Source organism: Argopecten irradians, chromosome 1, assembly GCF_041381155.1.
Source record: "Argopecten irradians isolate NY chromosome 1, Ai_NY, whole genome shotgun sequence".
In the NCBI taxonomy this organism is placed as follows: Eukaryota; Metazoa; Mollusca; class Bivalvia; order Pectinida; family Pectinidae; genus Argopecten; species Argopecten irradians.
In genome coordinates, this window is record NC_091134.1 from 52,088,949 (window position 1) to 52,103,748 (window position 14,800).

At 33.7% G+C, this 14,800-nt stretch overlaps 2 protein-coding genes across 11 annotated transcripts in view; one reads left to right on the plus strand and one right to left on the minus strand.

Annotated features, from left to right (window-relative positions):
- LOC138332601 (uncharacterized) overlaps positions 1–14,800 on the plus strand; it is a 338,301-nt gene that overhangs the window by 218,845 nt on the left and 104,656 nt on the right. The gene's annotated exons all lie outside the window — the stretch shown is intronic.
- Positions 1–14,800, minus strand: part of LOC138332514 (EF-hand calcium-binding domain-containing protein 6-like) — a 34,119-nt gene that overhangs the window by 8,176 nt on the left and 11,143 nt on the right. For 7 of the 10 annotated variants that reach the window (XR_011209842.1, XM_069280542.1, XM_069280527.1 and 4 more), the window contains 16 exons: positions 14,531–14,628; positions 14,132–14,206; positions 12,495–12,561; positions 12,260–12,382; positions 11,446–11,612; positions 10,472–10,606; positions 9,766–10,243; positions 8,974–9,122; positions 7,808–7,921; positions 7,058–7,171; positions 6,622–6,798; positions 6,097–6,265; positions 5,648–5,701; positions 3,536–3,606; positions 2,434–2,585; positions 1,109–1,207 (listed from right to left, as the gene is read on the minus strand). Coding sequence is in view for 9 of the 10 variants with exons in the window: in XM_069280542.1 (XP_069136643.1) it covers positions 1,109–1,207; positions 2,434–2,585; positions 3,536–3,606; positions 5,648–5,701; positions 6,097–6,265; positions 6,622–6,798; positions 7,058–7,171; positions 7,808–7,921; positions 8,974–9,122; positions 9,766–10,243; positions 10,472–10,606; positions 11,446–11,612; positions 12,260–12,382; positions 12,495–12,561; positions 14,132–14,206; positions 14,531–14,628 (2,242 nt within the window). In the remaining variant the exon portion in view is untranslated. The remainder of the gene's footprint in view (positions 1–1,108; positions 1,208–2,433; positions 2,586–3,535; positions 3,607–5,647; positions 5,702–6,096; positions 6,266–6,621; positions 6,799–7,057; positions 7,172–7,807; positions 7,922–8,973; positions 9,123–9,765; positions 10,244–10,471; positions 10,607–11,445; positions 11,613–12,259; positions 12,383–12,494; positions 12,562–14,131; positions 14,207–14,530; positions 14,629–14,800) is intronic. The other 3 variants (XM_069280538.1, XM_069280533.1, XM_069280566.1) reach the window with 3 other exon arrangements.

Consider the following 14,800-nt stretch of genomic DNA (forward strand, 5'->3'; position numbering starts at 1 on the left):
TTTGAGTTATTGATAAAACGTCATTGATATAGGTTTTACTGTATTTACATCAAAACTTTCATCAATAATGGATGATATCGTCATGTTTTAAAGGTAACGTTTAGAAAATTGTTTTGTTTTTTTGCTTTCAAAAATGCCAATGTATTCGTTTTATTACATGTCATGGGTACATACATTCAGAGCATTATATGCTACAGTTGTTGTAAGTAGAACACATCATCGTTTATTGTGGCAATACTGTAAACATTGAAGCTTTTTAAACAATAGCATACAGCTATCCTTCTGCAAAAAACGACACACAGAACAAATATGAACCAGCCACGATACACCAAACGTAAATATACATTAATAATTGATCATCGTATTCAGGAGACGCCTTGTTCCCAGTTAGATGAAACGAAATGTCGATTTCTGTAAGCATTTATGAAAAGCTTTGGCATGATTGACGATTTAGTTTATTCCCTTCTCCCATTCTGATGTTACATTATATAACTTCAAACCATTGTTTTGCGGGTATCATACAGACCATTATACACATATACAAAACTGCCTGAGTATAATTCCAAAACTGACAAGTTAACAAGCATGCATTCAAAAGAAAAGAACGTATATTGATTTTTCTTCAAATATCGTTTCTAAGACCACCTAGTTATGACAGTGTCCTGTCCAAGGAAGTGGCTAGCCATTTGTTTCTTATTTGGTAGTCATTTTCAGCTGCTAGGTGTACTTTGTAGATTGAGCGCACACGTGTTTCTTCTTATAATCATTGAATCATATACAGTAAGCGCGTCGGAATGCTGGTAGAGAGAAAAACAAAATTGATGTCTTCAACAAGAGGATGTCTCATAAACGTTTCTTGAAATATTTCGTTTAAAATCACATCTGAATGCTTTTTAACTTATATTGTCAGCTTAAGAGTGATGAGTTGTCACCATCATATGTTAAATCTCAACATACTAACACAGAAACCAACACGCATTTGATATTTCCAGGGTGAACCAAAGACAAATCAAACAAATTGTGACCATGTCCCAACACACCCAGTACATTCCCACCGTGACATAAGCCCCCATGCCAGTTGCACAAAGAACGACAACTCTGTACATACATCTAATGGTTGGTATGATACCAGTGCTACGCTTCCTTGTGGGAGGTTTCCGTAGACCCTTTTCTGTCATGCTATTGGGATCAGAGACGGAACCTGTTGCTGAAATATTACAACTGTCACATGTACCTACATCACCATTTCCGGGATTTAAACGGAGCCTTTATATATCAAAGCTATTATACTACTAAAAAATTTCCGCAATTAGCTTTTTAATTACTACTTAAGATTTGTAACGTCATTTAATTGGTTCTGACAGAAAACATAGGTAATCATAAATACAAAAAACCTAAATATAGAATACACAACTTTTTTGCACCTGTAAATTTTACGATGACTTCAATAATATTTATTTGGTACAAACCTTTAAAACACATCACGAAGATGCATGTTTGACTTATAATAACGAAATTATTCCCTTTATTGCCCTAAGGATATTCACGATTGTATCTCTCCCCATATATTTTGATCACCATTAACACCATGTTTGTTCACTCAACAGGTAAATATCGATCCCTGGATATGTCGATATCAACACCTTTAGTAATTACATATTACCCTTAACGTGAGATCTCGTCCGTGGTCATGCAATTTTAATGATGATATTGATTACATATATATACAGACCAGGATACCGGTGTTAGATCTAATATAATAGCTGAAGAGGTGTGTACCTCAGGAAGATCTGCCGGGTGATAATATCTACACAGTTTAGAGTACATTCCCTTAGTCAAATATGGAAAGTGTCTGACTTTACAAAGTAGCATGAGGATGTAAAAGTGGAGAAAGAATCATCAAAAATTGTGTTTTTTTTTTTGCATAATGGAATTGTTGCCCTTTTTATAGTACTATATTACTGAAACATCCTGCCAAAGACAAAGCAACACACATCACCGGTCACATTATACTGACAACGGGCGAACCAGTTGTTCTACTCCCTGTATGCTGAGCGCTTAAAAGGAGCAAAACTTCCACTCTATAATTAGAGGACAGAACCCAGAGCCTACCTCACAGAGGCGAGCACTCAACAGAAGGCCAAACGGGAGGCCGTGTCACGGGAGACGTTAGGAAGAGCAAAGTTAGTTAAGAGGAAGAGAAACGATAAGATCATTTTAGTCGCCTTTTACGATCTTGCAATAGGAGCAAAAGGTACAGTTCTAACGCCCTTCCTGCAGGGTTAAGTAAAACACATTGGAATTTATTATGTATATTACTTGGAAATGTATCAGTTATTAAAATGATAAATGTCGTTACCCTCTTTTCATCCTTTTACTAAATTAAAGAAGATTATCATATTTGTAGTTACTGTACATCTCCAAGACACCTACTTTGTTGGATAGTTTCTTTCTTTTCGGCAGTTGATGATTTAAAGTTGACGAAGTTTTTGAGGAGAGAGCTATAGCTATACATGCCATCATCAGCCACGTTAAGAGACATCCACATTTTATCCATCTCTGGCTGAGTCAGTGTCAAACCACACCTGTAAATATATAATAAAAGCACCTTTCACTTGCTATAAACCCTACATATCTCTATATACTTTTTATAATGTAGATACATTTCGCCGAGTAAATAAACTATAAATTTATGTATAGAATATCTAATGTATAGCTATATGATATTAAATTGTCAATTATTGTCAATTATTATCAAGCCATGTACCAGAAGTCGTTGTAGTGTATTTGACAGTTTGTGTTTCTAATGGTTGTAACGGTTTGGTTTAAGCTTGTGACAAAACCATTAATCATCAAATGCAAATTCCCTTATTTATTTATATTCATTTTAAGATATAAAAATAGATCAGGTCTCTTCAGAATCGCAAACTATGAGATAAAATAGAAAACCTTTGAGGAATAGTACAGGGTTCATATGTTCTAAGTCTTTAATGTACACCTATAATCCTTGTTTAGTGTCATATCTTATATGGTAAAGATATGATAATACTAGGGTCATGGATGTACGATAACAGTCTTTGCTGCCGATTTACTAATGGTCAAGTTAACTGTAGATAACTTAGGACAGTTCAGTGACGTCACAAGATTCAAGATGGCTTCCATTTAGGTTAACACGAGGCATGTATAGCCTTTTCGTACTTTTGGTTTTAAATAAAAGGTATTAGGAACGTGACATTTGTATTCGTTTCATATACAATTATATCATATATTAATTTAAAAATTAAACGATCATTTATATCACATAACTTGTATTTCCAAACCCTTATATACAATTTAACACATTTGAACGAACCTTTTTCATTCGAACTTGCATGACTTAAACACCTCGTTTAATTCGAATTAATTGATTCGTCCCAACCAATTTTACACTATATCTGCAGGTATACTAGGATTATTCAATGTTATTCAATATTAATAATTCCATTTGCTTCGAGGTTTCACAGCAGTTTTGTCACATAAAGCATTGTATACTCACAGTTTCAATAGAGCACCGAACTGCCACTTACTCATCCGTCCCATCATCTTTCTGTCCATCTCCTTGAAATGCTGAAGAGAGACAGAATGTGTAACAGATCGAGTTTCTGAGGAAGTGGTCACCGCCCTCGACACACAGCGTGTGTTGGACGAGCGGTAGCCATTTCTAGACATAGAGCGTGTCATTGTGTTTGATGACGTGTTGGTGCTGGTAGTTTTATTGTGTATCTCCTTTTTAGTAATCATCAATGACATGTCCATAAAACTCATGTTGGCGGCTCACAGCTGTAGGTTCAAAAGACCTACGACACTACTCAAACGAAATTCCCCGACCGGTACCACAGAGCTAACGAAATACCACTATCATCACAATAAAATCATCACCATCCAGTGTATCTTCATCTTATATCCAACATGATGAGGGTTTTACATTGTATACACGTTTCCAGGGTAAAACAAGATGTGTAATAATCGATAGATGCCAATCAGAGCCTCTAGTCAGCGGATCAATATAGAAATGGGGTTGTCATAACACAGGTGTAAAGCTATCCTGTCAACACGCCTATTACTGAGACCGAGCTTACAACCTGACTCCACGTACAAGGTCAAAATCCCTAAATAAATAGATGGTCATAACCAAATACACCACGCTCCACTCAACTGGGACGTTCCTTTAGATATACCTTACACAGGTAGAAATTGGTATTATGAGTCCTCCTTAATATTGATTTATCAGAAGAATGTACTGTAGGTAGGGTCGCAAAGGTATTCCATTTAAATAGAAGGTACAGTATTCGTTCTCAGGTATCACTTATTTTCTCCTATGGGGGTTTAAAGATCTCACCGTAAGGTTAATTATGGCAGGTTACTTTTCTACTGCACGAATTTACACGAACGATTTCAAATTATCGTAATGTGTCTAATTGTTCGGGATTTTAAACACCCTTCCGTGAAACCAATTATAGTCGTCTACTCTTTCCACTTATGTTGCATTAAGCTATCGAGAGTTGTGTCATGTACACAATAAAGTGTAAAGAAGTTTAAAATAAATTGTAAAGAAAGAAATAGTTAGACCAAATCCAAATATAGTAACAACACATAAAAAAAAAAGAAAAAAAAACTTTTAAAGGCGAGCTTTAAGCTTAAGATTTTAACCGATTAATTGTGATTTAAATTTCTGATTAACTTTTATAGGCGTTATAATATTTCAAACTAATCATAATTGAACTAAATTAATTAACATAATGGATGAAAATCTGCGAACAAGTTAATATAGCCATTGTTGTCAAAATAAGGAAAAATGTTTCATATAAAGGTAATAATTAAAAAAGAAAAACCACCCAGTAATAAAATGTGTGTTTTAATCATATGTATAATATGAAATATCAAGGAAAAAGAAATATTTACGAAAAAAATTATACTTTACAGGATATGAAAGGCCAGATATATCAACACAACATTTACAAAACGGTTCGGAGATCATTGCATATCAAAAGTTTTTCACAAAATTGTTGTACTTTAGAAATCATGTGTTCAAATAATTTTGAAATCTAATGCGATATTCATGCAAATAAACATTTGTTATTAAACTGTTGGTGATATGTAATATATTTTCCAATGTTAGTCTGCCTGAAAGTCTAGATTGTGCAATGCTTCAAACAGCCTTACACAGCAATATTCCATTGCGTACGTTTCACAAAGAACACGACATTATGAAAAACCCATATCAACGACGGAGGCGTTTCCATTTGAGTGATCATCGTGGATATTTAAAGAAACAGATTGCTTTCTACATATCTAAACTCAATCATGCGTGTCAGGATACCATTTTTCATTAAATATTTATTAGTTTCGGGAGCTTTATTGACGTAAGCACAACAAACAATATATTAAATATCCAGCTAAACAACTAAGTCGGCAGAGTAATGATTTCGTAAAGAGTGAACAAGTTTTCTTAAAATTAAAACTGCATTTCAAATTATGTAAAATTAATTTAGAACCATGGCTTAATTAAGATAGAAACTTGTAAAATTGAGTAGTATAATGTAATGGTATGCATTTGATATATGAATTTACAATTAAGGTGGATGTTATATTAGAGAGGCAAGCTTACCTTATCAAACGTATGGAATTTGTTTTGAAACAGTTCCTCAATCAAGAGTTGAAGCTATAAGGAAATATAATGAAAATTTTTAGTGTGAAATATAACTTACTGAAACTATTATAATGAAGTCGGATTATTTTTTAAAAAAAAGACATTATTTACATACTAGTTTTTTTATATATATCTTTAATTTCTTCTAACATTATTATAATTTTAGTGAAGAGAGGAATTTGGTGCAAAAAGTCAAATTAACTGGAAAAACTGATATCAACAGGATTTTGTTTTACTTTTACTTGGAATAAAAGTTATGTAGGCAGGAAATGTCTGTTCTAACATGTTTGTCAGATGTTCATAAGAGCAACGACAATAAGTTGTGAGAACTTATATAAACTAACATTGAACCAATAAGCATCTGCTAACATGATGGGTTATTTCTTTTTATTTTTACGATAACTCACATCTTCTACAGTCCTGACGTCTGACTTGGGTTTCTCCACCTCGTGTGGTACCATATGTGTCTTTGCCTTCTCTCGAAGTTTGTCTATTTCCGGTCCATGATTGATGTCATTTCCGCTAACTTGGACGACAGCTATTCCATCCTCTGTTCTTCTGTTCCAGGAGCCAGGGCTATAAATTAAAACAAAATGAACATAAATCATATGAAAAATTACGATCAGGCATAGTATCCATGAACAATTATGAAAAAAACCCCTATTGCTAGCTCTAAAAGAGGAACAGCAATACATAATTCGATATACCGGGCCTATTGCCGATCCCCCATAACAAAATATTTACCTACATAAATTATATTTTCGTTGATATACCAGGTGTTTATCTGATTGTCAATATAATGTTCTGAGAAACAATAACTTAAGTGTTAAGTTTATTCAGTTATGCCTGTCATTTAAATGCCACATTGCAGCAATCAGTTTTATCTATACTTAGTATGATTGTTTTGAAACTTGGCACAATAATAGACGTACATGATATCAAACATCTGTAGGAACTTGTGGTACGGGATGAGACCGTCTACATCCTTCCCCACGTCCGACTGGAGCTGTTCCCACTGTTTCTCCGATATCTGGTACCCCAGTCGCCGTTCTATCCCACAACGGAACTCGTGGGCGGTAATCACACCCAAGCTGTACTTATCACATGTTCTGATATATAGAATCAACGTAAATATGTAAATGATGTTCAATGACACGATAGAGTAGGTATTACAGAATTAGAAGAAATAACTAAGAACAAAATTATAAGATTATAATTATACGTTAAGTTTTTAAATTTCAATATGAAATACATATATATCTTCACAAACCATTCATAAATACATGATAATGGCAAAGCATTTGATTGTCTTGGCGATAACTGGTTTTCATTTATCTATAAAACAGAAGCCAGCCAGTTAGCTGTTACCTAAAGTATGAGATGAGCTTAATGAAGTCTCCGTGAAAGTACTCCACGAGTTTGGCCTCCAGCTCCTCCGCTGACAGTCCTTCTTTGGTACCAGGAAGGGAATCAGTCTGGAACCTGGTGTAGTAAAGCATATTTTGGATCACTTAGTACAAAATAATAGGTGAGTTTTAACACCTACAGGAAATTAGCGACAAGCCAAATATATAAAAACCTCATGTAAAATGTTTCCCAGATAAAGGTAGACATAATCCATTGCGGTTTACATAAGGATTAAATAAATATAGTTTACTAACGTTTCTTGAGATATGCGACACATTTGTACGAGTTGTTTCCCTTTATCAGAATATATCCTTAAAGTTATAGAACAATGGAAAAATTGTAAATGTTAAAATATATTTCAACTGATAAATTAATATTTTAAGGAGGAACTTTATGGCTAAACGTTCCCAAATTTATTTTACATTGCTTTCTGTTACCTTGGGTAATCTACATTAGAAACTTCAACTTAGTTAACGCAGACGGTTTAAATTCCGACAAATTGATAATCTTGTTTTTATAATTTACCGGTAACTTATAAATTTTTGTGATTTGCAGTTGAACTAAATGACAAACTGAAAGTTTGTTAATATGAAAACGTATTTGTTTATGTGTCAACAATGTTACTTTACATTTAAGGAAACATCTAGCTTTTCTATGGATTGCCGCACACTTAGCGTTGTTAGCCACACCAAACACCAATCCACTACTTACATGTGATAATGACTCGATACCGTTCTACTCGTTATACTATTCTCGGCTTTACTTTGGAACTTGTTCAGGAATTCCTTGTAGTTAAGCTGTCCTCGTATAGAACGAACCCCGATTCTGGAGAGTTGGATAGAAAGGGAGAGACAAACGTATAGAGCTATGTTCCTAAAATCTATACTAGTTTCTAATATGCAGTGCCATAATAATGTACTGATATGTTCAGCACTATATATATACCGATATTATATATTGTTTTGTATTTCAGAAATGCGTTTTTAGTCGGTTTTTTTCGCTTTTCTTTTATTCATGATAATAAAAAACAATATTTTCAGTACATAATATGGCACCGCATAGTCTATAGTCTACAATATTTACACTATATTCCGTGTCAAATCGATGACAACTAATGCACACACTTATATAACGAACCAATCCCACTTACCATCAGGCTATAATTCTACTAGTCTATCAGCAGACTTATACTATCTAACAGTACATGTTAGGGTTTGCTAAGGTTTCAGGCTCTAAGAACGTACCACGTCTTGCTTCGAGCCCGAAGGGTCACTTGCCTTTTAATTTTGCGTCCTTTTGAGCTTTTGACCTTTCTGTATTTTAAAAGCCTGTTTTTAAATTTGGAAACTGTATGCAAATATCCGTCCAATACAATAACAAAGATAAACAAGACCAGAGATCAACAGTGTAAATCAATTTACACTAGATATAAGTGGATTGTGTGTACATATATATATCATGTATCGAGGAAAGGCAAAGGAAGAAACAATCAATTTTCTCTTTTTGCAAAATGCTAATCAATCGAAAAGACATTTAAATGTATGCATCTTTCTCTTAGAAAACATATAAAACAGTCATGAATGATTTTATTTTTTGAAAATTTTCAAACATTTGTCGAAATAAATATTGAAATAGTTCTGAAAAAATATGTTGATTTTACCAAAAGGATGTTTACAAGATATTTTATGAAATACACTCTGCATGTTAAATAATCCTGTTCTAAGAACTGATCAAAGCAAACTATAGACGGATTTTCACTGTCATTAGTATACGTTTTGCATCAACGCGATGCCTCTTTAAACACAGTATACTTATGGAATATACTTGTATTATCAATGAACTGTAATTTAAATCATTGGAAAAAATGGGGACCTTACCTGGCGAGGAAGTTGTCGAGTTCTGTGACTGTCACGTTGAAGCCGAACTCCTGTAAGCACCTTCGGAAGTCTATACGTGAGATGTAGTTATCACTCAGGTAGTCAAACAGCTGGCACGCCGTAAGTAAGGCATTGTAGGACTCCTCAAACTGTATGACACAAGGTGTAAAACGTCAGTAAGGGGAAACCATATCAGCAGGACAGTCTTACCATCCCAAATACATAAAGAGAAAGAGCAATTTGACACATCAGCGGATGACAAAAAAACCCACTGTGTCAAGAGAGTCAAATTTCATCTCAAATTGTAAGCAGAAATGCATACGTGAGTCGTTAGAAATCATGTCAACAGGGCACTGTGTTAATTCTCAAACTGCTTACATTTGTAAAACGTTTGTAAAAGAAAGAAAACGAAAGCTTTGTAAATCGGGTTATTCTAGAAAGGCATGCTGTAGGTGGAGAGCAGATGTACGAGAGGCGATGATACGCTGTATCAAGTTCTCTTTATTTCTTTAAAAATCATAATTATCTCGTTTGATATCAGAAATGCACGTGGGGTTTTAATAACATATGGTACCTCTTTATTATACCAAGGTGAGTAAACGTATTAACGTTTGAACATTGATCGGGCATTATATCTCCAGTACGCAGGGCATGTGACGTACGCTATTTTATCGCATCACTACTTTGTCATTTCTCCATTTTAAGAACATTTTTATCTCTTAACCATTGAAGAGACATAACCCCACAATCAAATACCGTATCGCGTACTTAAAACATTCCTATGACATATACCCTGTAATGAAGACAGTCCACAACATTATCGAGCTTGACACTTTTCCTCCGTTTTGGGATCCTGACATTAGATTGTGGCGTTCCTACTGGTGTTTCCTTAACCTTCTCCTCCTTCGTTGATTTTTCCGCTGCACCCTCTGCCTGCTTATCCTCTTTTTGTGTAGTATTATCACCATTCTCTGCCCGAACAGACGCCTGTTCCTGTATTTCTGCAGTCATAAACACTTCCACATTCATTTTATTTTCGGCAGATGCCGGTTTGTCCTGAGGTTCTTTTGAGTTAATTTCCAATACTGGATGTATGCCACTTTTTAAAGCCGTCGCCTCAGAACGAGGCCGTGACTTCACTTCCTCCTTTAGTTTCTGATGTCGCATAGGTAAATCCCTTGCTGTAAGTGATTTCGGTCGGCCGACGTCCACTCCAACCCGTTTGAGAAATCTGTGCGTAAAAATGGCTCCTATGCCTTCTTTATCATACCTAGAAAAATGAAAGCAATTGTTGTAAAACTAATCGAAAGCATCAATTTTTTTGTAGCTTAGTAATTACACGATATCCTATATTTCACTTTAGTCATAACTGCTTTCTTTCGCTTTCAATGAACAATGCATTATTTTGCCTTGTGTTAAATCCAGTGTTTGTATTTACATATAATGAAGGCACGAAAGGCCGGGTGGAGATTTGTGATTTATATAAATGTATAGTTACCTTTGCCAAAGAGTATCAAAATCTCTGTCAATCATATAGATACCAAGCTGTGCATAGGCTTCTCGAAGTTGTGGTGGTACTATCATCCCATTGGGCTCAAAGCAGGCAGCAGGGAATACGAGCCTGGCGTCATCTCTGTAACATGTTATATTCAATTCTGTATATGTCAGGCTAGTGCCTTAGTTGTGCAAGTTTGGTATTCGTCACCTTCAATTTTTTCTATATTTCTTTTGCATTCCTATTTCAATAAAACATAAAACCACCGAAATATATCATTTGATTCAATGGATTCAGGGAAGAAAAGAAAGAGTAGATTCATCTGATAGTATGAAATAATTTAAGGTCACAAATGCATTTGAACTGCAATATTCATTGACTTTCCTAAATTAAAGGAAAGACATGTTGAGAGGTATATCCATTTAAATTGCTTTTTAAATTATTCCTATACAAAGACAAGATGGAAATTGTTAGAAACCTCCGAAAAAGATGACATATAATAATGCATGTATGGATTCGTGTGTAATATGATACAATTTGCTGTCTCTTCTCTTATACAGTAAGCATATTCTGTATTAGCATTTTACAGAGTTATCTGCCCTTGCGGGTAGGTATTGATTGTGACGTCATGTATTTGGGAGCGAAACGTGATACTTTTCGGAGAAAACGACGTGAATTGCGCTCACAAAATAATGACGTAACAATCGATACCTACCCGCAAGGGAGCTAACTCTGTAATATGCAAAGACGGAATAAGTCGTAACGTTTGTAAACGGGTTGTGTGAATTGGACAATAATTATACATTATGTATAGTACACGTCCCTTTGAGGTTACGGTTAATGAATTCATACATGTCATCAAATATCATCCATTATATTGCCGATAGAAGATGCAAGAACTACACACACAGACAATTGATTTCCTGTCAGTGACTTGATTGGTTTTGTCTAAGTAGTGTTGTTTCAGTAAGACTTACACTGTTTTAATTTTCTGTTTGAACATATCGTCAGAATAGGGAGCAGAGAAGTACGGATCCTCGACAAGCATGTCCGTGTTTTTCAGATTCTCCTCTGGATGTTTCCTCCGATTTCCCCTGTCCACCAAAGACCTCTGTACGGGGCTCACCCATTCCTTCTTTACAGCCTATCAATTCATATAGCAACTAATCAGCATTTATCTTTTAATTGAAATATTGATATTGCTATGTTAGAATAGAACCATTGACGTGCAAATTACCATTTACCATTTTATTATATTAATCATAGGATTTTTTTCAGTAAAAATCATTATTTTTGTGAAACTGCACAATTTGCTACTTCCGTGCAATCAGAACAAATATTTTATAAAAAACATTATCAAAATATCATGACTTAATCAAAATAGTTTATCTTAAAATATTTTATATATGAAAAAAACGTATCAATGTGGTTTTTTTATATGAACAATACGCATATTGCACACAGTATCGATATCATACACAAGATATATATATGTATATAACGTAGACATCTGTATCATTTTTAAAAAGCATCCACAATATTGCAATATAACCAAATGGGTTAGTTTACCAAACTTATGTAGACCTGCACCAAGATTATATTAAAAAATGGTTTTGTTATTAAAATAAAACAATTAAGAATTCTATGAAGCTTAGTATATACATTGTATCTAGATAACCGTAATTATCAGATTAGTATAAATCTGATTTTAAACCATGAACCAATATCCCGTTACCGCAAAACCCGCAAACTGTCGAAATGTGAATTGGCAATGTTCTTTCAATTATTTACCGGCAAGATTTGAAAATGATCGAATATATTATCCCTAGGTTTGACCTTGAGATCTTCAAGGTCAAGGTCTCTACCTCCCTTGACCTTTTCCTTTCTCCTTTTTACCTTACTGCCTGAATCACTCTGCAATAGAGATACACTGGTACAACGTCTTTATAAAGAATTATTACATTAGAAATGGCTTCGTAAAGCAACGACATTGGGATCATATTTAGACAGTAGAAATTGAACTTACGTCATTTTCTTTAAAACAGCTTACAAATAAATCAAACGATATAGGTTCCCGTCCTTCAAGGCCGATTCTGTGAAATAACAATACACAATTGATAACAAATATGCAGCTATATCGGGATTAAAATCCACATAATAAATAATAAAATAAAGACATAAAAGGAAACAACTTTGATGTGACGCAACGACTGTCAATACTAAAGATAATTTTTATACGAATGACGTATTTAAATGTATGTATGTATACCGAAATAATTAAAAACACTTCTGTTATATTCAGCAGTATGATGATGTTGATTATGATGTCAGTATTTGTGCTACAACAGTGTTACCATGAGTATGTCATTTTTCATAAATTTATCACGTTAAATGACAACACACTATAGAGATAAAATAAAATAATTTAGATAATTAGCAAGAGCCGACTGGTCAGCTTAACATTTGCTCTTCAATTTACGAAATGTATCTAAATTAGTTCATTTATTCCCTTTGTAACATGTTACATGCACCTGAACCATATAATATTCTATATTCTTTTCCGAGAACAGTCCAATAATTAATGAAAAGTTATACATCATTTGATATATATAACAATGTTCAATTGATAAATATTTTCCGCATGACACAAGGCATAATTTAACGAAAAGCAAACGATTTAAGAGTCACAAATAAATCCTACTAAGATAAGATATACTATAACATGTTTTCTACAAATAGAATTTTCATGACGTTTGAAGCTGTTCTATGGTAGTTCTGTATATCAATTATATTAAAGAGCACATGGGTTATATAAAAATGATCATGGTTACTGTTTTAATTGGAAGGTATCACAATATAGATTATAGATTCAATGATCTATACTATAAAGTGTGATTTGACATACTGATTAAAACATTGATTCTAAAGAACCAGTTCACATGTAAATACATTGTGAAAATTAAAAAAAAACTTTTCTTTTACAGGTCTTCTATATTTACACATTCTTCTTTAGGTGTATATTTCATTTCATTTCTATATTTACACATTCTTATTTAGGTGTATATTTCATTTCTTCTTTAAATGGAGTATACTTTAATACCCAAAGGTATTTATAACTTCATATGTCTTGGTAAAACCATGTACTTTGGGGCACATTCAAAGGATTAATGCCCTAAACAGATTACGCTTGTAAGTCGCATTAGGTCATGAATTCGAACTGTCGAGTTCACCCTGGTAGAATAAGATTATTAATTCAATCCCTCATTATAGGTATCAATTGTACGATTTCCACTGTCTGGATTAATGGTTGGATTTAGAATGATTTAAGAGTGTAATATTCATCATCAAACTGGTACAATAATACGAGTTTGTCTTAAAGTTCGTTAAAATTCTGATTGCACAACCATTATTAAGAAGAGTACTGAATATGTGTACTTTAAGTTCTGTTTTGATTATCGTATTCTGTCAGTAATTATATTTTCTGAACATCTAGTCTATCTATGTGTTTCTCTTTCTGTCAACCCTTTTTATCGTTTTAAATTGTAGTGTTTACTTTCCTCCGTATGAAGCGCGCATTTCCTTCACCAAACGATCTGCATTGAATATTACATTCAACGTGTTCCCCTTTCTGTTATTTATTCAAATAAATTTCATTTTACTCACTTTTTAAGAAATTTGTTGAATTGCTCTGTAGATATGTATCCACACACATTGTAGATAATTCGGAGCAAAGCCTCTCTGGAAATCAATGGAAACAAATTAAATAAACTCTAAACAACATATATATCTTTTTTTCGAGTGAACAACAGTAATAAATAAATAAAGCTAAAGCACTGCGACTAATTGGTCTATAAATGAACATTATCAATAGCATTTGTAAGCTCGATATAAAAATGCTTCTATCCAGAGAACAAAATAGATTTTGTAAAATATAGTTAGACCTCATTAATCCGAGTTCATGTTACCCAAAATATCCTGTTAAATTTCATGCATCATCTAAGTCATTCTTTCTTTCAATACATTTGATACTTCTTAAAAAAATCAAATAAGAATGATACGTACTTAGTAACATTGCCTTGACCAGTGGGGTCATTTGCCCTAAATAAATGCCTGAGACTGTTTGGACCAGTGCTTAGCTTCTCTTTTACCATGTGTGCCACCTAAAACGATAACAAAATTAAAACACCACCATCACAAGGCATCTTGAATCATGTGCTCCTCAAATTCCGTTCACGTCAGAAGCGTTCAGATATATGATAGTTATTCTATTTCTTCGGGATATAATCCATATTTTGTTCCAGTTCATTCGCAACAAATTCTAAAAGAAATATC